Consider the following 25809-nt stretch of genomic DNA (forward strand, 5'->3'; position numbering starts at 1 on the left):
ATATTTTCTGAGTATTTACAACTGTACAAGCAAAGCACACACTTCAAAGTGCACAAATTTAATACAGTATTGACTAGTTTTGCATTTACAAGGTTTACGCCCCCCCTCCCCCCAAAAAACAACCTGAAACTACAAGAAAATCAAAATGATTATTTTTCCATACATTTTACAAACAAACAAACAAACAAAAAGGGCAAAAAAGAAACCACTGCTAGATTTGTACGCTCTCTCAGTAAGACTTGTGACGTCGGGGGAGAATATTTTCCACGTGTCACGTTTCGTTGACATTTTGGGGATTTTTTTTTTTTTTTGGAAAAGAAGTAAACTCTATGCTTGTCTTGTATAAAAGTTAAGGCAAAGTCATTTTTTCAAGTTTAAATAAAATTCAAGTTTCTCAAACACTGGATGGATTTTTTATTTTACATTTTGCGTATGTGTGTATACACATTCATACATACATGTGTGTGCCTGTGTGTGTGTGTGTGTATGTATGTATATATATATATATATATATATATATATATATATATATACATATATACATATATAAAAACATATATATATATATATAAACATATATACATATATATATAAACATATATATATATATATATATAAACATATATACATATATATACATATACAAATATACATATATATAAACATATATATAAACATATATATATATATATATATATATATATATACATATATATATATAAATATATATAAACATATATATACATATACAAATATATATATATATATATATAAACATATATATATATATATATACACACACATACATATATATATATATATATGTATGTTTATATATATATACATACATATATACACACACACACAGACACACACACATACACACACACACACACCCACACACACACATACATATAGAGAGATAGCGAGAGAGAGACCTTGATGCATCTCTATTTATTTTCTTCTCCCTAAAAAGAAAACTTAAAAGATATATTTCTCATGGAATAATAAACAGCATTGGTTTATAAATAAGTGGATATGGTGCAGTTTCATCTCTTTCACCATTTCCACCAATGAGAAACAAAACAAAATCAACCCATCCAAGTGCAACTCAGTCCTTCAAAAAAAATGCGTGTGTGTGTGTGTGTGTGTGTATGTATGTATGTGTATATGTGTATGTATACACATACACACACATCCTTTTTTGTGTGTGTGAAAAAACCCTACATTTTGTGTCCAAATCCAAAGCAACTATGAGCAGGAATAAAGGCTTTTTTAAATGTAATTTTAATGAAGCTTCTCCCTCTCCAGTTGGGCCGTTTTCTCTTAGTGGGATTACCCAGAATGCTTCTTGTTGCAGGAAGACTTTGGCAAGACTTGTGAGGTCCCACGTCGTGTAGGTTTCCCTCCAAAAAGAGATTATTGAGTATAGTACAGGTTTTTAAGGGCGTCTTGCATCTGAGGTGACAACTTTCAAAAAAGATTAAACCAGAGGACTTGACTGATGGTCAGGAAGGCAAACCCACTTCTGTAACATCACTCAAAAGACCGACATGTTGTAATTGCAGTTTTATCATCGACTGTCATTCCAACCATGATGTACACCAACCATTTTCATCATTTTGCCAGCCAATGACATTTTTAGAACACAGTTAAACACCCAAGACCTTGTTGGTTATCTGCCAAAGTGGCTGCTACAGTAGACAGACCTCCCAACCAAAGCTTGAAGTTTCCTCCCTGCATCTGAATTCTTGCTACTTCACTCTGACGAAGGAATGAGAACGTCTCACCGGCTCCCCGGCAAACCGCTGTTGTCCAAAATGCCACTTGATTAAGTCCCACTGAGCCTGAATTTGTGTGGTTGCTAGTGTTGGCGTTGCCACTCTGAAGCACATGCCGCAGGCTAAAAGGGAGAAGAGGATGTGAAAGGTTGTTTTCCTTTTACATGCTTAGCTTTAAATTGAACTGCTGACAGGTGCAATTTATCCCAAGAGCGCAGGAGTGAAGCAGTAAGAAGGGCGGTGTGCTTTGGTCGATCTTTTCCAATCGTATTCCAGATATAACTCGGGGTAAATTAAGGTGTGCAAAGTCCAACTCCATGTAAGTGACGAGGGAGCATGCTGACAGAAGAACGAACAAACAACCAGAGTGGTAGAGACTCGACGCTGAGGGAACATCTTCACCTCCGAGGGTGGATTTGACACATCCGTTTCAGATTTCGCTGATCGCATTGCAGCTGTAAACCCATCTGCTCTGTGAAATGTTTACATATTCAAAGGATGTTTGGTTCAACACTATTCACACGAGTCCCAACAAAATCCCTTTCAAACTCCAACAAGGAAAACTACATTCCAAAAAAAACCTCATCATTTACCTTCATCAATTTCCACTTTAGTAAAAAACAAAACTCAACGTCTATTCAACCCTCTCACCTTCTATAGCACTCTTTGAATGAAAATCATCACTGATACAGAACCAAAAATCCAAACCACCGCACTCCTTCAGGGAAAATTTTAAATTAGCATCTGCAATGAGCCGTCAAAAACGCAAGTCATGTGACGCTGCACAAACGTCCATCCTTCACTGTTGTGTTCAACAGGCATCCGCAAGGCACAACAACAACAAACAGAAAGGCTTCAGCGATTGGGTCAACAATCTGCAAAACTGAATGTGGACCCCCTCATCTCTCCCTTCGACTTTCAGGATCAATTCCCTTTTTTCATGTCGGGTACGATAATCTAATAATGCAATTGCCTGCGATTCTGAGAAAACCGTGCAAATGAAGCTTTGTATTTTCAACATAGAACATCAGACGAGTAACAGGCTCCAGGGTTCGACGTCCAGCACCATATCTAGTAGACGGACATCCCGCTGTCACCTCCCGGCACCAAAACTATGAACTCGTGCTCCTGTTGGTGCATCGCGGGCAGGAAACGCAACGCTTTTTGTCACGCCGTCTCAGCTGGCCAGACAAGAACGCCTCCTGCTTATGACAGTTATCGCCTGTCAGTGGTTAACATCTGAATGGTAGCGAGAGTTTCCTCACCTCCAATGTGAACCGAACCGCTTCAGACGAGGAGCAGCCGCTCATCGTCACAACTGGATGCAAAGTCTAAAAACCCGCCCTGCCTTTTCCTTTGACAGTATGTGCCTGCTGATAGTTTTATTCCACAGTTTTTAAATAGGAAACGACAGGAGACGAGAGCTGTGAAAGCCTTCTCAGCTTTTCCCAAAAACACAATGCCCGACTCTGACTTTGAGACATCAACGCACACATTCTGCCTCGATGCCCAACTCGTTTTCAAGCGAAAAGTTTTGGTTGCAGATGTCCACATGCCCTTCTTGTCTGGCGCCACAAAAACAAAACAAAAAGAAAACAGCACTGGTGTCACGTCACAGCTGTTAGATCCAAGCGATGCGACATGGCTAGCTAGTTAGCAATGTTAGCAAACAGTGAAAACAACAGCAGAGGAAGGTGATTCTTTACAGAGAAAATGGTGTGAGGAAGAAATAGCTGAGGCGACACCAGAAGTAACTGTACCGATTCACAAAGCTGAACTGCTGGAGGAAAAAAAACAACGGATAAAAAAGAAATCTAGTGTAAATAAATCTGAAAAAAAAAAAAAAAAAAAAAAAAAAATCAGCTTGATGTGATTTACACCAAAAGGATCAGAGTTTTGTTGCGGTGACATTTAGATGTTCTTGCATATGAATGTATTAAAACCACATCTGCTGATTATGACCCTTAATGAAGCTACATAATGTTGCACAACAGTGCCACTCAACATGCAAACAAACCCCTCACTATGAGAACCAAATGAGGTGGAGTCTGTTGTATGCACTCTTTCCCAACAATGCCCTGCTGACTAATTTAATCCCCCCAAGGCCATTCGGACAGAATTTATAAATTGCAGTGTTGTCTGTGCCAATTTACAGGCTGACACAACTACGTAATGCAAAAAAAGAGAAAGAGGAGAAATAAAACTGAAATTAAAAAAAACAAAAACACAAATAAATAGAATAAAAAGAATGAAACGGTGCTCTACATGCACAGTAAAGTGCTTTTTGTCTGCAAGCCCTGATCCAGAAAAGAAGGCGTCCTCTATTCTTGTTTGTGACTGGTGATTCTGGGATATAAGTATTGAGTAGCCCTGACTTATATTTCCTTTTTTTAAACGCATCTGTGGAGTGTGTGGGACAGGTAGTCACCCTACTGCGGGGACTTGGGCGGGGTGTGATGGGGATCTTTGCTGGGGGTTTTCCCTGGATGTGGAGGCGGGGAGGCCCACCGCCCAGCCGGCCTTCTGGCCTCCCTCGGGGGTCTGCCCTGGGTGACGGCTGCCGAGCCGGGTTTGGAGGAGGGTGGATATGTCTCTCTGGCCTTGGTCTCCCCTGCAGGGGTGGCGGCGTCAGGGCACTTTCTCTCCTCACCTGCGGGGGCAGCGCAGGCTGGCTTTGCATCCTTGGGGGTCTGTGGTTGTTGTGATGTCGGGGCGTCCTTCACCCGCTGGCAGATCTCGGCGTAGGAGGGCTTCCTCAGCTCCTGGCAGGAAATATTTCAGAAAATTTGTCAGAAAATATTCTGCATCTGCACATCGACACTGTCAATGCATTTTCTTCTGTTAATGCCAGTACGACTATTCATAACATCATTTATATTTCCACCATAGTTTAGGAGATATGATGACATTACTGTTTTATTTGTTTTTAGATATAAGAATCTATGCACACTCGAGAGCACACTTTCATTTAAGCGCTGATATGATTCAACAAAATAATTGATTATTGCGATTTCTTCGAATCTACAGTTGTGAAATATTAATAAGATTTAAATTTGTATTTTGTTGCAACTACTTTCAAAAGATGTGTAATCTTTTAAAATAAAGAAACAAGCCGACTGATGCTACTAATCATGACAGCTGGTTCACTTCCTACAGAAGTATCTGCACTTCACAGCGAGTGAAGTTTTACTCCAATAAAACCGCACCTGACATCACTGCAGCAACGTGACTTTAACCTTGCATCAGCTGAGCCTTAAAAGCTGCAACAATGACCTGATGAACAAACATGCTGAATCATCATTTATCAGCAGCTGCAGTATGAAGCTGCACAGACGTCTAGTGAGTCTCCACCACATCAGTTCATTTAGCAGGAAGTTGTCAGCTGTGTGTCTGCTGATAGAATCTGTCTGGTTTCACTGATGTACTGCAGCCTGATCTAACATTAGTATGAAGTCAGCAGTAGCATTACAGAGTGAATGGAGCAGTGCATTGTGGGTAACATTCATTTGTTGGTGAATAAATGCTACAACTGATAAAGATCCATGAGGAGAGATAATCTAAGATCCGGCTTGTTGGCAGCGAGCCGACAATTAAAGTGAAGGAGGTTTGACCCGAAGTTGAACAACTCTAGAATACTTAAGGTGGACTGACTGGTGGAAAAGGGCTATTGTCCTTTAAGTAACCAGATGCTCCTCTAAGTCTTAATTTTTTTTTTAATTTTTAATATTTCTTTTAGGTGTTTAACTGACAGCACAGTGAAATGGTTAATTATTAACATCCTGACGGCTCTGTTTGCATCAGGAAAACACAAAGCTCAATGTTACAATGTAACCACAGCATCATGTTGTATTTTTGATTTACTACAGTCAGAAAGGATGGATCATCTGATGATCTGATGAAAATAAAACATGTTTTCAAAGTTATTGTTAGAATGGTATCAGTGTTATTAAGTACTTATATCAGTGTTCAGTATCGGCAAGTACTGGAATGTACATTTAGGTCATTTAGCAGACGCTTTTGTCCAAAGCGACTTACAATAAGTACATTTGTCAAAAGAAGGTCAACTTTTTCTGATAAAAAAAAATGAGGCTTCTTGTTACACGACCATCTTTACCATGTTTAAGTACATTGTTCTTGGCTAATCCAGTGAAATAAACATCTTCATGTTGGATGATGCAACTAAAGCTACATTAAGACACATTTTACTTAAAAATGAAAATATAGCTTTGTTTTAGTTTGCCGTATTTGACGACATCACCTTCTGCCACTAGACTAAAAACATGGCAGTGACGATACAAAACCTGTTATGTCAACATCTTCAGAGATTCAGAGGTTCAACCTGACATTCATCGAACCCTGAGTAGACAATATTGAATTTAATGTATCCTATGTTACATTTCTCCTCGTCTTTACAGGCCCTTTGGGGATTTCTGTTCACACCTACACAAGTCTGCAGTGTCAGTCTTCTTTTTGTAACCACAGACGGGGTTAGCGTTAAAAGGACAGATGACAGAAGAGGGTTGGGGGTAAAGAAGTAATCAATACTGACTGTAGCAGCACCGTTGACTTGTACTGATTTGCTTGCAGTGGACAGAGTGCCGGGAACTCGCTCCACAGACAACAGCACCTCCTTCGGCTTCACCTCCGTCACCTTCACCTCTCTGAAATAAACAAAACAAGGAAGCCAATTAAATGGATGGTGAGAGAGAAGTGAAACACAACAGCCGGACTGACTCAACAGCACTCAGGAAGTGTGTCTTTCAGAGTTAAAATGGAGGAGAAAAGCTGCATTCTTAACATGGCAACAATCTAAAAGGGAGAAAAGTATATTTCTTAAGTTAGAAGTCGATGCAAATTCAATTATAGTGACGTTACAGGATTCTTTATGCACTTGTAAAGAATTAAAGTATAAAACTAAAAGATACAAGATTGCATTTGAACACGCGCCCAGTACTCATTTTTACTGAATAGCGCCTGAATGATTCATAATGTAAATCAATGGCACCTCCTGTCAGCATGAGCTCCATGCAGGACTGAGCTGCTTCCCGGCTTTTAACAGCTAATGTTAAGGAGTTCTCCTCCTGCTGGTTTCACAACAGTTTTGTTGTTGACAATGTTTGCAGGATTGCATTTATGCTTCACTGGCTGTGGATGTGCCTAGCGTGTTCCTAAAACAAAATGTGCCACTGTAGTAACACAGTAATGATGCGTAACATTATTGTTCTAGATATGATGTATTCATATAAACCTCACCTGCTGCCCTCTGACTATAAATCTACAGACCCTGCGCTACCCTTCAGATTCAACACCGTCAGTGTGGTTCTTACGCTGCTGGGAGGGAGGGAGCGGGAGTGTGTGGCGGGCCAGCGGTTGGGGTCAGGGTCGAGGCCGATGCTGGGGTCGGGGTGGTGGGCGAGGGCTGGAAGCTCGTGGGCATCGGGGAGGAGGAGGACTGAAGTGGCTCTTTAGGGCCCGCAGGAGACAGAACTCCTCCAGTACTGGATTCAGAACTTACATTCTGCAATGAAAACAACACAAACAGGAAGAGGTTTAAAGTGAAGCAGTAGTATTAGTATCAGTGTTCCTTTCTATTCTGACTGAATATTGTAGGAGTGTTTGATAAATCTACGTTCTTGACACTGCTTGATGCTTTTACCCCCTGAACTTTCCTGAACTAAGATGCAGAAACTTAAGACTGAACCTAGAATGTAGACATAGTGTTAGCTCAGTTTCAGTACCCGTTCCTTGGCGTTTCCAACAACTACGCTGCTGGCCAGTCGGTTGTCGAACACGTCGTCGGTCTTGAGCTGGCCGGACGCTCCGGGAAGGGGAGGGAAGCTGGAGAGACCCAGCTCGAAGCTCGGGGACGGGGGTTTGGGAGGAGGTGGCGGCGACAGAGGCGTCGCTCTCTACACGACGGCAACAAACACAGAGTCAGCAGAAAACTTAAAAGGAGGAGGGAAAAGAAACTCCAGCACTACAAGCCAACAGTCTTAACAAAGACAGTACTACACATGGTTCGATTACAGGACATGTTTAATCCTGCTTTAACTGATTTCTTCCCATTAGTCCCTCAAACCAAAGCTACATTAGAAGGTGACAAAAATGTACTTACTGTAAACTTTTCGTCCCTCTTTTTCCTAGAAGCAGAAACATTTTTCCTTTAAGAAAGAGAACACCTGAATTTACAAACATCCATTCTGTCTGAAACAATGACTTCACCTTGCACATAAAAGAAACCTGCAGAGCTCTATTTTAGAGTTACAGGATAAGTGTTTGCTCCTCTTTTATCTGACATTAATCCTATAAACTGTACAGGTGTTTGAGATGCATGGGTTGTAGTTATATCTATGGGTTGGGCTAAAAAAATAAATTCTGATGGGTTGCAGGTGGATGAAATAAAATTCATGATAAAATAATAAACATAATAAACAGAGATGGCTGAGCTGCAGTCCACAGCAGACAACTTTATTTTTCGGCAGAAAGTTAAGAGACGCTGTGTCATTTATGAACGAGGAACAGCAGCATAACTTTGTTAATTATTATATTAATTATCACAAACTGAACGTTTAGTTTGTTCTGCTGCTTAAATGTCCAACGATATTTGTTGCAGTGACATTCCTGTACGCATGGAAAAATCCACACCATGAACGACCTAAAAGGAAACCAACCTACGGGGACTAGTAGATGGAAAGAGAAATGCCGGCGCAGGTTCCAGCAGAAGAATGAATCCCAGTCGGTACACATGGATTTGGATGACATTAGAGCTGATTTGAGCATCTCTAATAAGAGTCAAGTATGGATGGATATTAAACGGGCACTGAGGACAGTGAACAAGCTCTCAGCCTCATGCATGAGTGTTGAACCACAGGTGTGTTAGCTCTATTTTATCCAATTAACTATTATTGGAATCATTGTTTTGATGTATCTACATCGTTTCATCTTTTGTACTGTGTTTACATTTTACCGTATTTTTGTCTTGCTTTAGTTTGAACTGACAGTTTAGCTTTCTGGCGTTATAATTCCTTGTATCTCTTAAAGCTGCTTTATCAGATCAGAATATCTACGGACACAAAAGATTAAACACATCAGGACGGCGGGGCACCGTTATCAAGCCCCAGCTGTGTGTATGTGTGCAGTGGCACATAGCAGTACTCCTGCGTTGGAGCGGAGCCGTACCTTCCTCGGCCGATTCCCAGGGAGTAGTCCGGGGTCGTGGGCTCGGTCACTCGCCCCGTGCCCACCGTGTCCCTGCGGGGGAAGGCGGCGGTGGAGGGTAACCTCGTTCTGGGCTGGCTGGTGGGAAGTCGTGTCGGCGGACTGCTGCGAACGCCATTGAGCCTCTCGCTGGGGAAGCTGGGAAAGAGAGTCGGGTTGTCCAGAAGCCCGGCGCTGCGGTCTGCTGTGGGGATCGTCGGCCTCAAGTGAGGTTTACTGTGATTCCTGCAGGAAAACACCAACACTTCAGTCACCAAGAGTCATGTGTGGAAAATGTGCAGCAATCAGCAACAAGCTACATTATAGACTTTGTTTGTTGTGATTTAATTGGAAGGAAGACAAAATATCACATTAAAACCAAGTTTGAGCTTCCTGACATAATAAATGTGGAAGAAAGGGAACACTATTAAGTTGCCTGTGATATCCACGTTTTGGATATGCTTTCACATGTAACAGATGTTTGTGTGCCCCAAACGTTGTGTCTTTTTCTTTCCTGTAAATTTTAAAGGAACAAGCAAAATACACCGCATTCAAATTCAGGAAATCTGCTACCAGACCAAGTTTACAAGACTGGCTTACAGGACTGTCACACTATCGCCATTGAAAAACTTCCACTGATGATTAAGGGTCAATATTTGACCTAAATTACATAATAATGTAAACTTTTCTTTCTTTTTGGACCATCAATACTCATATGGGTAGCACTTCCTGATTCCATATATCAGACCTTGACAAAGTACACAATGTATGCCCTATCTAACCAGTTTACATTCAGATATTGCCTTACTCTACCTCACCCGCTTTCTGTTTGTTTTTTAAATGTACAATAATATCTATAAGACATTAAACCACAATCAGGACTTTGGGAATTTTTAAGTCATATCATATAAACTCAAATTCATTATAAGACAGATTCAAAACACAATGACTGATTGCTTTCACTGGAAAATTCAAATAAAAAGTAACATTTAAGTGAGTCCAGGTTTTCAACGTAACACAACATTTTTCTATTAGCAGGACTTGCTCGTTTTCCTGGATTTTTCCTTCGTTAGTGAACGAGAAGCCACAAAGACAAACCTGTTCCTGGGTGAAAAGTGTCTGACGGTGAGGGGGGACGTTGCTGGTTTGAAACTGTGTGATGTGGTAAATCCATTGATGAACTGGTTGTTGTGAAATGGTGCAACCTGACGAGCAGAAAACAAGATTCATCAGCTATAACTAAAAGTAAGCAGCTGAAAAAAGGACAGCGTCAGTTAAATTGTTTCAATGTATACTTAATACGATGCCATGAAATCTACATTGATGTATAGCGTCACCACTTATCCAAGCGCATGTCGACTCAAATGCAGGTCAAACTGGATGTGAAATGTAAATGGACACGTTGTCAGTGTTTGTAGATTCCAATCTAGCAGCGTGTCTTACCAGCGTGGGGTCGATGAAGCTGTGTGTGGCTGACCAGGCCTGCGGCGTGATGAGGCTGTACAAGGGGAACTGCTGCTGGGGGCTGTAGACCGGCGGGAGGTAGTAGGACGTGTAGCGCTGCTGGGCGTACGGGTTCACCTCCACCGGCCGGTAACCGTTCTTTGGCATAAAAGTGTTGATAGCGATTGCCTTCGCCTTTATCCTCGCCTGGTAGAGAGAGTGAGTGAGTCAGAACAGGGCGGAAATCAGCAGCAGCGTATCATCAGCATATTAATGCGTGTGAGTTAGATTAGATCCTGATGGGTAGGTAACGCTGCTAAGTCGTTTAATGATTGCTTGATTAGGGTCGGCCTAGCGTCTGTCCAAAGTAGTTCACATTAGTACAAATAGTTTCAGTGTAATGGTGCTTGTGTAAATGTCATTTGTTGTTGGGTTTCTGAGCGCATAATCGTTCTATTATCCAAACACAGACTCCGTCATCATAAACGTCTCTGCTCGTCTGTCAGCGGCTGAAGCAGGTGAGCTCACAGGCAGATTGGTTTACCGCCCTGATAATCCAGGAGAGGGAACAGAGTTTAACGTTTAGACTGCCTGACAAAGATTCATTCATGTGTTGACGCGAATTCAAACAATAATATTGACACTTACAGCTGTTCCATTTTTATTGTGTATATGACTTTGAGGTTACTTTTGTGCTCTATAACAGAATTTATAATTGAGTACAGATAGCAAGTATTACATTTAGAGAGCAATTAAATCAAACGTTATACAAATGAAAGGGAGAGGCAGCTCTGCCCAGCCAGGGTTTATCTTCTGTAGGGTTTAAGGGGATTTTCCTACATTAGTGCAGCTACTTAATAGTGTGACGTCACGTCACCTTTGAATGAAACTCTTAAATGAAGATCTGTGCTTTGAGAGGCCTCTGCGTGTTTCTTTGTGACACTGATTAATTATGCATAAGGAAGGACCTCTTTGTCCTTCTTCTCTAATGAAATTTCAACAGTTAAGACTTTGTGGAAGAACAAATGTGCTTGAATTTGGCTTGAAGCACATAAGCTGCCGATGACCTGCTCTTTCATAAGGATGCATTTAAAAAGTGCCCACAGACAGACAGGGCAATGTTGTGAAAGGAACAAAAATTAAAATGTGCCCTTGACACCAGAGAAAGTGTAGGATAGGTCTATCGATAGATCTATAACTATCTATATCTGAATCTATATATAAAGGTTGTTGGGTCAGTATTGGGTCAGTATTTAACGACAGTAATCTCAACACTTTTTGGACAAAAGCATCAAAAGAACAGTGAAGAAATGTAACTTACCTTAATAGGCTTCCCTTGGAAGGTCTTCACCTCCTCACGGAGATACTGATATGCCTTTATCAAGAGGAACAAGTGTCAAATTACTAACAGTATAATAATGATGGGAAAACAAAACATGGAGAATATGTGTAGCAATGTAGCTAATTATTATAGAGCCACGAGTAATATTTAAAAAAAGAATTTCAGAAATTAAAGTAAATTATTAATAATATCAAAGAATCTTCAGGTTTTTCCCCATTGTGTTTTTTTTTTATAAATTCATACTTCAACTGAGTTTGAAAAAAAGTTGTGACTTTATAATCTCTTAGAATAGATAAATTTGTATTCATAAAATGAGACATTTAAGAGAATGTTTTTCTTATTTATTTACAACTTTAATTAGCCCCTCATAATTTGTTTCTATCATCGCCTATTATATGAAACAGCACTTGATTTTTAGCTTATGGGACTAGTACCTAGCAGAGCAATATCATGGAAGGTGGGTCTGGATGTCAGCAGGCAGTAACAGTAGTAAAACAAAAAAAAGTGTGGTTGAGATCTAATCTATTAATTTCACTCATCCTCCTAATCTAAGAACACAGGTGAGGGAATAACAGTGAAATAATGAAACATTATCGGGTCTCTTTTCTTACCTGCTGTGCATCTGCTTCCGATTCAAAAGTGATGAACCAGTTGTCATTGTAGGCAAATTCACAGTTTATGAACTTGGGTAAGTTTTCCCCTTTAAAAAGAGCTTCCACCTCCTGCAAAACAAAGTTGTTGCATTCAGTTATTTTCGTTGGGACACATTGGAACAAGCATTACAGAAACAACAGCGATGCTCCAGTAAATAAAAGTTGAGTCATTCAGGAAAACTGTCTTCAGCTATTAGTTTGACCTCAACTGCTGGTGTTGAGGTCAACATCTAGATTCCCTGTGTCAGGTTTTCCTTCTGTGTGAAAGCAGGGGATCTAACAAATGTAATTCATGGTATCTTAAAACATTAAAAGCTTGTGTAAGATATAGGAACCAAAATGACACAAGACACAAAAAAGGCTGGAAAGTGAACACCAGAATGATGATGTAGTCTGGGCAGCTCTAGCTTTAAGGCCAATTATCATGTCTGACTCCTGCTGTAAATAATTTAGAGGGCTCTGAATATTTTATGTGCCTGTAATGCTGTTGATGCACAACAAATTAATTCAATAAAAACAACAAAAATAACAGATTTCTGCCTTTGATTTTGAACTCAGAATCCCTTTCTTCCCCAAAAGTGCATTGAACACAGGAATTTGACTCATGACAGCACAGTAAAACCAAGAAAGGTAAAGAAAATTTGAAGCCAAAGAAAAACAATTACAATATTATGTACAGCTAACAATGATAAAATGCTACATAAACTGCCAAGAAGTATTACATATATTGTCCATAGTAGGGGTACTACTTCCCATTCTGTGTGTGTGTGTGTGTGTGTGTGTGTGTGTGTGTGTTTGGTTCCATCCTCCTGTGACACTGTAGAAACGACCTCTGGTGGCGTGTGTTGGTCACTACAACACCTCACAGCACCATGGAAATAGCAGAGTCTGTGTTCATGATGACAGTACTAAAAATCATACCATTGAGATTTCTAAATGCACTGGTACACCGTGGTACCGCCCAAGCCTAATCTCCATATTAAAATCCTGACCAGTTGCAGAGAACAGGTGAGACATTTAAATTGGATGGATGAATGCAGGACCGGATCCCTCCACACCCCACCACCCTGCCGTCATGGTTTATTCAACCGATTCTATTATACAGATGGTGTTCTGCATCAACAAGACCCAGGATTGTGCCAGGTACTGATATTAACTACACCAATTATGCATTCGCAATTCCACTTTATTTTTCAAAATATTGTTTTGGTTGTTGATGACACATCATAAGTCCCTTTTAAACGTCTTTTCATACAGAGACAGAATAGGGTGTCAGACGATCGTCACAAAGGTCAAACCTCTTTATGTATGTAGCGAGCCGGGAAGCCGGAACAGGCGGTGACGTTTTGAAGACGTGCTACATGTGCAATACGTCACCAGGGGATTTAACAAGCTCAGAAAGTTGATCACAGAAGTTAAAAAGCCAGAAGTTGCTCGAACGAGGCCACCATTGTATGCAGCAACATGTATATGTTGCACAGCAACTTCACTTGCGGTTGCAAAGTCGTGTAAATATGCAAGACGGGCAAAAGTTCACCTTTCTGTTGATGTTTTTGTGGCTCGAGCTAATCCTAATTCCGACGCCCATCGGCACTATTGAATTACACGTCATGACCTCTCCGGTTTCACAAAGCCAGGATGCTTCTGTAAAAGGAGACACCAAAGTTCTTTATAAGTGCGAACGCGGCATATCGAGGGCTCGCCTTTCCGTGATTACAGCGGAATCGGTGTAAAACGCCTATAGTTTTGTCAGGAGCTGGAGGAGGGATGAAATTTGATGAAGGTGGAAGCCTTGCTATTCTCTCTGCAGGAAAAGCTTGTATTTGGGACATGAGCAGAGTCTATTTCATGTTGATGAATGAATCCTTGACTGTTTGCTGAAGAGAATCCAATCAGTGACGAATGTACCTTTAAAACAATGAGGGCACCATGAAACATCCACTGACCTCTATAGGCGTGCTCTCAGGAACCTCTCGGAGGATCACGATGCAGCGGTTCTGATTGGGTCGCACCTTCTCCCCCTTCTCATCCACTTGGACCAATGGCAGAGCTGGAAATTACAACGTCAGAATCAGGCATTCGCAGATTTTATTACGAATATATATTTTAACCCTTAAGGGTCTATGTCACAATCACAAGGCATTCATTTCTGGCAGAGGAGCGCTTCATCGCAGCATTTCATCAAAAAAGCTCTAGCCCCATATACTGAACACCAGAAGTGGACATAATGTGGGTTTGAAGCTTCCAGTTTGGCATTTTGGATGTCGCAAACTTGGATTTTGGTTGATTTTTGCAACCTGTGAACACAAGTGACCATATTCGGGCTACAGAAGGTGCGCAGGTGGATCTGACAAACTCAGCAGCAGAGAGGCAACCATACTGGATCTGGATCCATCTGGCTTCTGGTGTGAAGTCGTTAACAAAATTAGCTTCATAATTCATGGTCAACTTTACAGCTTTAAAGTAATCTTAGTAGCTGATTGCATTTGTAGCGCGATAGTGACAACAATTTCAAACAATCAAATATTAAATACTAATGCATGAATGGTAGCACAAAGTTGATTGAGTCTGTCATCCAATTTCATAGATTTAATCTCGACACCGAGCTATAAAGAGTTGGAGAGGATTAATTTAAGTAGGAAATGAATTGTGTGTATAAATTAAACACAAGCAGGTGAATGCACTTTAACACCCTCTCCTGGGAAATCAACCCCGCTGATAAAAGGCACGCCTGTACTGACTTCAAAATATCCTTGATCATATTTTGTCGTCGACACATCGTCAAGCAAAACAAACAGTTCACAATCGCACTTTGCAGAATGGAGACTGAAACTCCCTCACAGGATTGCCAACAAAGCCCTGCAAAAAGCCCCAAAACAAAAACAGCTCACCCTCGGTCATCAAAAGTATGGGAATACTTTAAATTTAGTCCCAAACGCAAAGGCGTCGTTATTTGTAGTCTTTGCGTTAACGGAAATGGCATATACCACACCAGCACAACAGCAATGTTGGAGCATCTAAAGCGAGGCACCCCCTTGTCTCTCGTGGAGTACCAACTTTGGCTAAATTAATTTCACGTTTGTGTAGTGTGTTGAGCAGCTTGAGTTCTGTGCACTTCGGTAGTACTAGCTTGGTTGGTTAGCAGTTAATGCTAGCGCGCTGATAGCGGCTAGACAACTGTGTGTTAGTTAACGTTTGTTAGCATTTAACGTTGGCTGGAATGGTAGCTAGCTTTCGGCTGCAGAACACAGCTTTCTAGCCGCTACTAACCCGGCACGAACAAACTGCACAGAGAGCTAACTCATGTTGTGGTCGTTTACGAGTCAAACATAACATGAGACTAATGTTAGCCAGCTTATAGTACGTATCGTGAAGCTAACGTGTCAACTAACGGAGCCAAGCAAATGTCCCGGCCAGCGCTGCACGTAAGCTGGTGTGCTGTGGTCATGAACGAATAAATGTTTTTATGAGCATTGAAAACATTAAAAGCTTTTGGATAGAGTCAGTTTAATTTTGCATCAGGTTCTATGTTGGGACTGTTATATTGTTTTTAACACTCAGGAATTTCTGTACTGTGTACGGCACCGTTTGTTTTTGCACTGCATTGTTTTATCTTTTGTAATTTTGTACAGGAGAGATTTTAGTTGGACTGTAAGAATAAACAGGCCGGCCTTTTTATTTTGTATAATTTTATTCTATATTTTTTATTTTGCTGTGCAAAACAGTGTTTTTAATAAACTATATTATTAAGAATTTTAGGTATTTTAGGTTTTATTAGAGATACATTATGTTTTTTATTAATCGAACAGAAAAATAATCACTAGACCAATTGTCCAATTAGTCGACCAATCAATAAAATAATCGCCCGATTAATTGTTTTAAAAATAAAGTGGTTTACCCCCAGCCCTAATAAAAAGTTTGCTTCGTCTTACAGCCTCCTCAAGCAGGTAAGCAAGCATCGTTAAAGTCCTGCATCACTCCCAAGATACTAGTTGGCGAGTTAAAAACAACCCAACAGTTGTACTCACATCGTAAAATGTCCACGATCAGCTCCATGTCAGTGCTGAGCTTCTTGACGTGGTCCAGGTTGGCCACCGTCACAATTGGCACATACTGGTCACTGTCCATCTGAGAGATGAGGTACATGTCACTGGCCAGGTTCTCCCTGATAGAAAGAAAAGAGGCCCAGCTTGGTAAGCTCACATGATAAACCTGACAACTGTGTTTAAATCGAACCTTTATTTACACACATGAAGCTGACATGAAGCACCTCTGATTACCAACATCACTGTGTCCTCACTTTAGAGGTGTCATATGAAAGTGTGCTCTACAGCTAATGAACGTCAAGCAGCTTTGTTTAGGAAACCTGAAAGCTAACAAAGTATGGGAGTTTGAAACTGTGCTCTCCTGGCCACAAGTGAAACTCCTGAATTCAACTTCACTTAATGCAAGTGTACAGTGCTGTCGTGGTGAAGGAATTTCCCCTGCGGTCATTATGACTGGCTCAACAGTGTGATCAGAGGTTGCATTAGACTCTTTTTCTGTCATTTTGACTGACAGTGTTTTAAAAATCCCAGCAAAATGTATTATTACGCATCATATGAAACACTGAGGCGTATTTAAAGGCAGAATCTCTAGCCCCCTTTAGACAGCTTTTTCCTTACGGGAGTATTCCGCCGTTATTCGCCCCGTTGTCGGTCTGACAACAGAATATTACGCCAACAAATATGGACTGAAACAGGATATTTCGTTTGATTCAAACATGTGAATTTGGGAAATTGACACATCTCTCTTCTTTCAATAAATGTTGAGTATGGGACTGAGCAAGAGACAGCGGCACACAGCGATGGCAGCAGGGCTCATGGTACTTCATGTGTACATTTGCATTTTTTAAACAATTCATATACTGAAGCATGATTATGCATTTATTATGCATTTACAGAGACTGGTTAAAAGAGACGAGACACTGGCCACGTGCTTGCTTTTCATGTCAACACATACTTTTTCTGGATCTGCCTTGGACGACTTCTCATTTAATTTTGTTGTGAATTTTGAGCCGACACTGCTAACACTGTACCTTGTTAGACAGTCTCTGGTTTGTATTCGGTTGGTTTGGTTCAGTCTCTGTATAAAACGTTAGATACTAACGTACTGCGCCGGGAGACCACAGCCAGCTACACTGTTTTCCTCAATCACTGATTCAGACGAGTGACGACAGGATGAGAATCTCAACGCTGATATGAAATATTTCAACTCGAGCGATGAAAGACGTCGCCTCATTCGTGTCCGCCGCAGAAATCTCATTGTGCTATATGTGAAAGGTCGCATCTGTGCATTGAGTTTACATGTAATTTGGTCATGTGAAAAAAATAATTAAATGCAGGACAAGAAGGGCAATGAGACAGAGCGTTTTTCTCAGATGAGACACTTGAGTCCGGTTGGTAAGATAAGAGATATCGTCACAGTAAAAATGAGAGCACAGGGTAGAGGATTTGCTTTGGGAAGGGAAGGCTGAAGCCAGACAGAATATGAACCCTCCCGTCTCCTCCGTGAATTTATTTCCACTCGATGGTTATTGTTCAGCAGGATGTGACAGTTGGTCTTTGTGGGATTTGCTCTGCCCTCCTCCATTGTGATTGGATAGCAGGATAAAATGTGACAGTGACTCCAATCCTGTGGTTGGCTTGTCAATAGTACTGAAACATTGCAGTTATTGTGACAGCGCTACAACTGAGAGCCAAGTGTTTTTCACGAAGGAAATATTATGTAGGTGTTCAGATTTATTTCTCCATAACCCACTTCTGGTTCCCCTGCCCTCCAAGCTTTTGTCTCCTCTTTATGTCTGGTCAGTGTCACTGTTGTGTTGTTGGTGGTTTTTGTAGTTTTGGAGAAGCTAGCAGTACAGTAAACTATATTTGGTGACTTGTTTAGAAATGATTAACAGGAAAAAAAAGAGGGAAAAAAAAAAAGAAAATGTTAAGTTCCCGAGGCCTTGATCTCATCCAAACCAGCAGCTATAACCACCACCACAGAACCATTCAATGGTATAAAATAAAGCTTTCATTCCGACCACACCTGACGCCCAGAGAGAGAGACTTGATCACTTGATGCGTAGTCCCACAATACACTGATCAACATATTTCTCTAATCAATGACGTCAATTATCAGTGGCCGCATCTGGCCGCAGACATAGAACTGATATTTCCCCCGGGAAACATTTCTCTCTCTTATTGATATAAAAACAAACGATTAAAAAATACTTTTAAACACAATTCATTTTAAGACTGCAAAAATGCATGCATTGCCCTACCTTTTAAAATTATTTCCATGCAAAACAGATTTAGGGGAAGTGCCAATAACCCAAAATATGAGGCTTTATGTTAAGCCATTTTACATGTTTTGGATATTATATTATAATTTTATAATTTAATACACATTTCTGATTGGGAAAAATGTTGAAATATTATTTTGGTAAAAGCTGCAATGAGCAGAAAGAAAGGAAAGAGAAAAACAATTATTTCAACAGGAAACCTTACAACTTTCCCGTCCTGCTTATAAAAGCCTATTTGTTGAAAATAAACCTCCCCTCAATGTGCTTCCTTTACAAATAGTGAGCCATGAATACATCCAGACAAAGCTCAAGAACCTCTTTAAATTTCAGGAAGTTGAATTTCACTTCAGGCCATTTACAGGATTGCAGAGTTTTGAGAACAACAACAAATTTGATCATTTCTATACACTTCATTGGGTAATTGCGTAGATGGTCTAGTTCACATATGCAGAGGGTGGAGTGGCCACATGCTCACTTTATAATGAGTCACCAACGGAGGATTTAAAAAGCTCAGAACGTTGATTCAAAGAAGATCAAAAGTTAGTTGTTGCTCACGTGAGGCCGCCATTGGCACATGATGCATATGATGCAGAGCAACTTTGCTTGAGCTTGAAGAGCCATGCAAATGTGCAAGACGGGCAAGAAATATACCTTCTATTGTTGATTTGGTGTGCTAGAGTTTTATCTCATTTACGATGTTTATTTAATACATTTAATAAGTTAGGTTGACGCGCACAGCACAGGGCAGAACGGACGGAGGGGAAGCAGTCGGTAGCACACATACTAATGTTTACTACTGCAGCAGCGGTGCACATCAGCGAATTAAAAGCTACAAACTGCCTTAGTAGTTAGTATCTTCAGAGAGAAAATAAATAATAAGTAAACCAAAACTCATATTTTCACATCTCACTTAGGGGTAAAATGGAACCTTTAAGCTTCACAGAAATTAATTCCGAACATTTTAAGAAAAAAAAGTGATTAATATTGTGATATATCGATTTATCGGCAACGATAAGTTGTGGTTTCTTTCTTTCGACCAATTGTACTTATTGAAAGTCACTTTGGACAAAAGCGAAATGCCCTAAATGAAAATGACTGATATGAAAAACATTATTGTGATTTGATTTTTTTCCCATATCGCACATTGTAGTAAATGCAGACGTCCACAGAGGTGGGAGGATGTCAACGTTTGTAACCCTTGTGGCTCTGCTGACATGGAAAGCACATTTTAATATAATCCTGAATAATTTTAAGTTTTATATTTTTTCCTTTCCTCTTGCCACATTGTTGGGAAAACACTTCCACTACATTGAGAATTTCTTAAAAAAAATGTCATATTGGCCATGAAAACGTATAATACACAATAAACTAATAATCTATAATTAAACGGACCTGAATCCATTCAGTGTCTTGGTTCTTATAAACGACTCACTCTTGTCAAAAAATACGGCATGTCAAATTATGAAGGTAAACTCACCGAGAAAGACAGAACTCCAAGGTTTTCTTCAGGTGCTCCCTCAGGCCCTCCTGTGGACTCTCTGGCTGGGGATCACTGCCTGCTGACACAGCAGGGGGAGAGGTTTTGGTAAGTTTAAAAGCACCTTCACTAATCCCTGATGCTTGGAGCAAAACATTTTCCAAGACAGTGAGATGTAGGGCTGAATGTAATGAAGTATATTTAAAGCAGGATGTGGGTGAGAAAGACACATAATATACGTAGAAAAACTGGTTGACTTGTATACACAAAATGTAGCGTGCTTGCTTGTAGTTCAACAAAACCTCAACTAGGATGACTTCGGCATTAACTGCCTGCTCTTCCGCAAAAATAATGAATCAGATGAAAGTTGAATGAAAATTAATTCAGTCCAAGACTTTAAACAGAAATACAGATTGGCTGTGTCCAATATCACACACTACTCCTTACAAAGTGAGTTTGCCATGTTGTAGTGCTGTCAGAATGTTGAGTGGGCGTTATCATCGCCTATATAGTGGACTCCAAGTATCCCACAATTCATCTCGAGCAGTGCAGTTATTGTGAGCAGGGCATCCTAACACAGTCACAAAGTACTTTGAATTAATTAATTTGAGAAAATACTACTAGCTGCATCCACATTGACAGCAGCATCGTACAGCGCTCCTTTAATTCTTACCTTTCACTTTTTTTTTTTAAATTGAACAGCTCTCTATAGCGCTCTATATAGAACTCCATCAATAGTGAGGAGGGAGTAGCGTGAAAAAAAAAGATATATAAACAAAAGCTCAACTTTTACTCGTTTGTATCACAAAATTTAGAAAACTGCTAAGAGAACTGCTCACATCCACATTTGAATGTGCCTTTATTCTTTTCCCAGCCTCCATAAGAACAACTGGAGCTCAGGTTAATCTGCAACTCATCATTGGGTGGGGTGGGACCGCAGTAAACAATGGCAGATGGCATGCACTTTAGTTTAGATGTTGGCACTGCTTTCAGGTAGAGGGTATTTAGAGATAAACGTTTTGTCACGGATAGTGTCTGGCACTGGTCGATTAAACTTTAATGCTGCAATAAATAAAACATCAAAACAAATAGCTCTTAAGTAGTCTGTAATGCCTCCCGTCAATATATTCTGCTACTTGAGGCAGAGCATGTCTCTTAGCAACATGATGCACATTTATTCAAATCACTAATAAAAAAATATTGCCAGCATCACTCAATAAGAACTTCAGAACTCCGTAACTGGTTATTTAATTCACCGTCCAACCAGAACACGTCGATACGATCGTCTCAGCCAAGAGAACGCTGACAACTAAAAGTTGCATTTTTAGATTCACGAAAACAAAATTTTAAACCGTGAAAGCTTTCTCACGTGAATAAAAATGTTATATTTGATTTCATATTTTTACACTAGCAGCCACATATACACAGAAGAATTAGAGATGCACCAACCGATTATCCAAATTGTACGGTTGTCAGCTGATCCATGATCAATTACCAGCTCATCAGTCACATGTATCTGCTCAAAGCTTATAATTAGTACACGTGCCATTTCAAAAATGGCGAGTCGCACCGAGTGACCTGGTCTCAAAGAAGAACACGACTTCTGCACTTTGGCAGTATTTCGGGTTCCGACCTAATGAGAAGTAGAGCTTAGTTCGGGCCCAGAAAATCAAGCCCGACCCGACCCCGTTCTGTCTGAACCCGGACCGACCCGACACATTAACTGTAATTAAGAGCCCGAGCCTGATTTCAACTAGGGATGCACGATATTGATTTTTTGAAGCCGATACCGATATCGATAACTTTCTGCTCCTCGGGACCGATACCGATACCGATAACCGATAATATTGTTATTCGTTTTTGAATGTATATTCAGATCAAATTCAGGTCAAAAACACTAATGACTAAGCTTAGGTAGATTTAGCATAGCTTTGCCTTTTACCAAACACCTAACCAGATGTATCACAGTGACATGATAATTATTACTATGAACAAAAGAAAGCCAAGAACAGTTTTGACTCTTCAATAAAATGACAATATTTATTTTTTTCAAATAAATATGTAAGTGAGTCAGTCAGTCAATGACAACTTTCCCTGAGCAGCATGGGATATGCACACACAAGTGCTGCTACATTAAACTGTTGGTCCTGATCCACACAGAAATGTAAACTACGGTAATAGGCAGAAATATCAGCAAAGCAACAGCCACTACTGCGGATGTGATCCCCTCCATTCAAGCGCTGACGCGACTGCTAAAACAAACGTTACCAACAGACCACGGAGTGAAAACATCAAAGGAAACCCCGTTAAAAGCAGTGGAAACGCGTTTTGGTGACATCGAGGAAAAGCCACTGTATTATCTCTCAACTATATTGGACCCGAGGTACAAGGACCGCTACTTCACCCGTGCATCAAAACGCTAAACTACGGGCTCGCTGCTTCTTTAGCGGCGCCGGCGTCTTCATACGCTTTTAACACACCGTCGTAGCGATGGTGATGTGCGAGGTGACTTTTAAGGTTGGATGTATTAAAGCTCGATGCCTTTTTCCCTCCTCTTGGAACTTCTGCATTGCATTTGTTACAAATGGCAAGCGATTCAGTTTCCTCAGAAACTTTGAAGTAGTCCCACAGTACAGACGCCATGCGTGTTTGTTTACTAGTCTTCCTCCTCCACTCGCTCGCAGCCTCTACGTCACAGCCAGGCATGAGAAGGGAGCGCTCGATTTGTGGATTAACTCCCTCCTCCGAAACCTGTGATACCACAGTAACCACATCACATGCTAAACGGGAGGCGCCTAGAAAAAAACTAACGTCCCTCATCCCAATCCACCTGCTGTTTTAACACAAACATCCTATCTTCGGATTATCGGAGGTATTAATAATTGTATCGGATTTATCGGGTTGACGTCATAATTCCTATTATCGGTCCGATAATTATCGGTCCGATAATTATCGTGCATCCCTAATTTCAACCCGACAATTATTTTTCAGCATGAGGCTGTTGTATGTGTATATCCGTGGGAAGTGGGGGTGCAGCTGCACCACTACTCAGTCACAAAGATATACAAATAATTTTATAGGCTACGTTAGTGCCGTGATTAGGATATGACTGGACAAAGCCGACACGTATGTTATCGCCTTCTCCCACTACTCACTTGAAATGATCCCGTACCTCGGACTTTCCTGATGACTTGCTCAACGTTAATTGTCCTGTTTTTAATTTATCCTTTATGTCTCCAAGTTCCATGTTGCACTTTAGCGTAACTCCTTTATTCTTTGATTTAGCTGCACAGAGCGGAACCGTTATGAATGATGCGTGCACACTGTGGGTCGCGTCTTCTTTTTTTTTTACTTTGTGTAACTTTGTACACATTTCTTACGTAGACCTACTCTGCTAAACATATAACCAATAATATTTAATGTTTATGTTCCCCTTATCTGAGGAGAAGGCTAGGCATAAATGCAATGATATATATATATATATATATATATATAAATAAATAAATAAAAACGCTTGTTTAAAGCGACCCAGCCCGAGGGTAGTGGTGGGGCAGGGTCTGGCCGGGTTCGGGTCGGGCAGAGAAGCTAAACTCTAATGAGTTTGGTGACGTCGTCTGAGCCTTACGTCATCATTTTTAATTAGTCATGGTAATCCCGTATACCAGGGTAAAATAGAGAGGAGGTTTGACGGTATCAAAATATGGATACCGCCCAACTCTAGATGATAGCTGATGTAATCAGGTGTCATTTTAGTTTCCAAGAAGAAAAAGGTATTGGATTTTGATATAACAATAAAAACAAAAGGTTTTTTGTACTATAGCGTCAGCATATTTTATTAAATAGGTGAACAATATGAACGGGGACGTGATTTAAAAAGGCATTTTTTTTTATGTCAGCTCGACTTTTTGAACCACTCTGAGATTATGCGAGAAGGTCCTATACAGAGGTGCAGTTTGGGAGAAAAGTTCATATATAAAGCTATTTAATGGTAAATGTGTAACTGTGAACATACAATTAAGAGTTAAATTTCCTCTGAAAGAAAAGTTATGTGTGCAAGCTGTCAATTATAGTTCCTAGAAAGAAAGAACATTGGAATCTGCGCATCACACTAAAAGGACCAAAATAATCTCACTATTAAACAACTTTACTGAAACCTATGTAATTGGTTTTGATCCTGTGTTATTTCCGCGTTGTTCCTGCCTGGTTATGAAATTAACGAAGACTACACCTCGTAGACACATGGATAACCCCTACTGATACAACCAGTCCACACACTGGTCTGACTAACAACCAATCACTAACCAGCCCACCTGTGCGCCCTGGTTGCCCAGGCTCGGGGTATTCTGTGTAGGCTGGCTCGGAGCACTCCAGGGTGACGGAGGCCACGGGGGCCGGCTCGGCCAGCATCACTGGCACTGGTGGAGGCTCATCTGGGTCGGCTAATAGGGGCTCCTTGAAAGCCTTGTCTTCACTAGCTTCATAGCCTGCGACAAGGAGAGAGATGATAATTATTAACAGGTGTTACGATGGGACATCAATAGCCATTTAAACTTAAAGTGGTGCCTATTAAAAAGGACAACGTTTCTCATATCAGAGTCCCGTCTCCATATTAGCAAAAAATACACCTGGTCAATGGAAAAAAGCTGCATGTTTGTCTCTTTTTGCTGCTTTAGTGAGTGACCACAAAGATGCAGGATCAATCAGTTTGATAACTCTCTTTTTACATCCCTTGAGCTGCTGCTTGAGTGCTTTTACTGTGAAATGTTTTGAGAAGGAAGTGCTGGCTTTTACTGACTGGTTTAACTCCAGGTGGCTGGAAATTATTCTTGAATGGAAACTGTTTTTATTACATAGGGGAAAATAGGAGCAGCAGAGTGGTGAGTAACAATATGCCATGATCAAGTTGTACCGAGTGAATCAGTGTGAAACCAGTTAAATTAAACCAGGGCAAGAGATAGACAGAGGAAGTGTTTCATTTGCAGGAAACATTTTCAACAGTAAATTAAAAACAGAGAACAGAACGGAAAACAGGGAGAGGTCTTGAAGAAATGAAAAATGACACTTATAAAACAGGAAATCGAAAATAAAGATCTGTCTCAGATATGAAATCCTTTCAATTTACACTATGGTCGTTTCTTTAATTAGGGTAAATGTGTGATTTTTGCAGTAACTACATTTTAAACATCCAAGGACCTTGGATGTTTAAATCCAATTTGGAGGCCAAGTCAGCACCTTGAACTGCTGACTTGGCCAAATTCCCCAGATCTCAATCCAATCGATCATCTGTGGGATGTGCTGGACAAACAAGTGCGATCCCCACCTCACAATTTACAGGATGGTTTTGGCGGCAAAAGGGGATGGTCATAATTTTATGGCTGATCTGTTTATATTCCGGCTGTTGGAATGAATTTCGGGAATCAAATATAATTTGAAACGTAAAAAAAAATCCATACTAATTGAATGCTGAAATTAATATTCAAATGCATATTTTAATTTCTTTTTTTTGTTAAATCAAAGTTCTTCAACATGAGTGAAGAAGACATAAAGCTCACAATTAGGAACACATGCAAGTTCAAAACACGCCA

General features: G+C 40.4%; 1 protein-coding gene across 5 annotated transcripts in view; it reads right to left on the reverse strand.

Annotated features, from left to right (window-relative positions):
* Positions 1–874: 874 nt before the first annotated feature.
* larp4b (La ribonucleoprotein 4B) overlaps positions 875–25809 on the reverse strand; it is a 48183-nt gene continuing 23248 nt past the window's right edge. For 2 of the 5 annotated variants that reach the window (XM_084008812.1, XM_084008813.1), the window contains exons 4-17: positions 24535–24708; positions 20225–20306; positions 16445–16581; positions 14363–14466; positions 12375–12485; positions 11743–11796; positions 10422–10628; positions 10077–10183; positions 8961–9224; positions 7897–7942; positions 7520–7690; positions 7109–7299; positions 6331–6442; positions 875–4543 (exon numbers count right to left, since the gene is read on the reverse strand). In XM_084008812.1, coding sequence (XP_083864938.1) covers positions 4211–4543; positions 6331–6442; positions 7109–7299; positions 7520–7690; positions 7897–7942; positions 8961–9224; positions 10077–10183; positions 10422–10628; positions 11743–11796; positions 12375–12485; positions 14363–14466; positions 16445–16581; positions 20225–20306; positions 24535–24708 — 2093 coding nt within the window. In that variant the 3' untranslated portion in view covers positions 875–4210. The remainder of the gene's footprint in view (positions 4544–6330; positions 6443–7108; positions 7300–7519; positions 7691–7896; positions 7943–8960; positions 9225–10076; positions 10184–10421; positions 10629–11742; positions 11797–12374; positions 12486–14362; positions 14467–16444; positions 16582–20224; positions 20307–24534; positions 24709–25809) is intronic. The other 3 variants (XM_084008816.1, XM_084008814.1, XM_084008815.1) reach the window with 3 other exon arrangements.

This window comes from Eutrigla gurnardus (assembly GCF_963514095.1).
Source record: "Eutrigla gurnardus genome assembly, chromosome: 4".
In the NCBI taxonomy this organism is placed as follows: domain Eukaryota; kingdom Metazoa; phylum Chordata; class Actinopteri; order Perciformes; family Triglidae; genus Eutrigla; species Eutrigla gurnardus.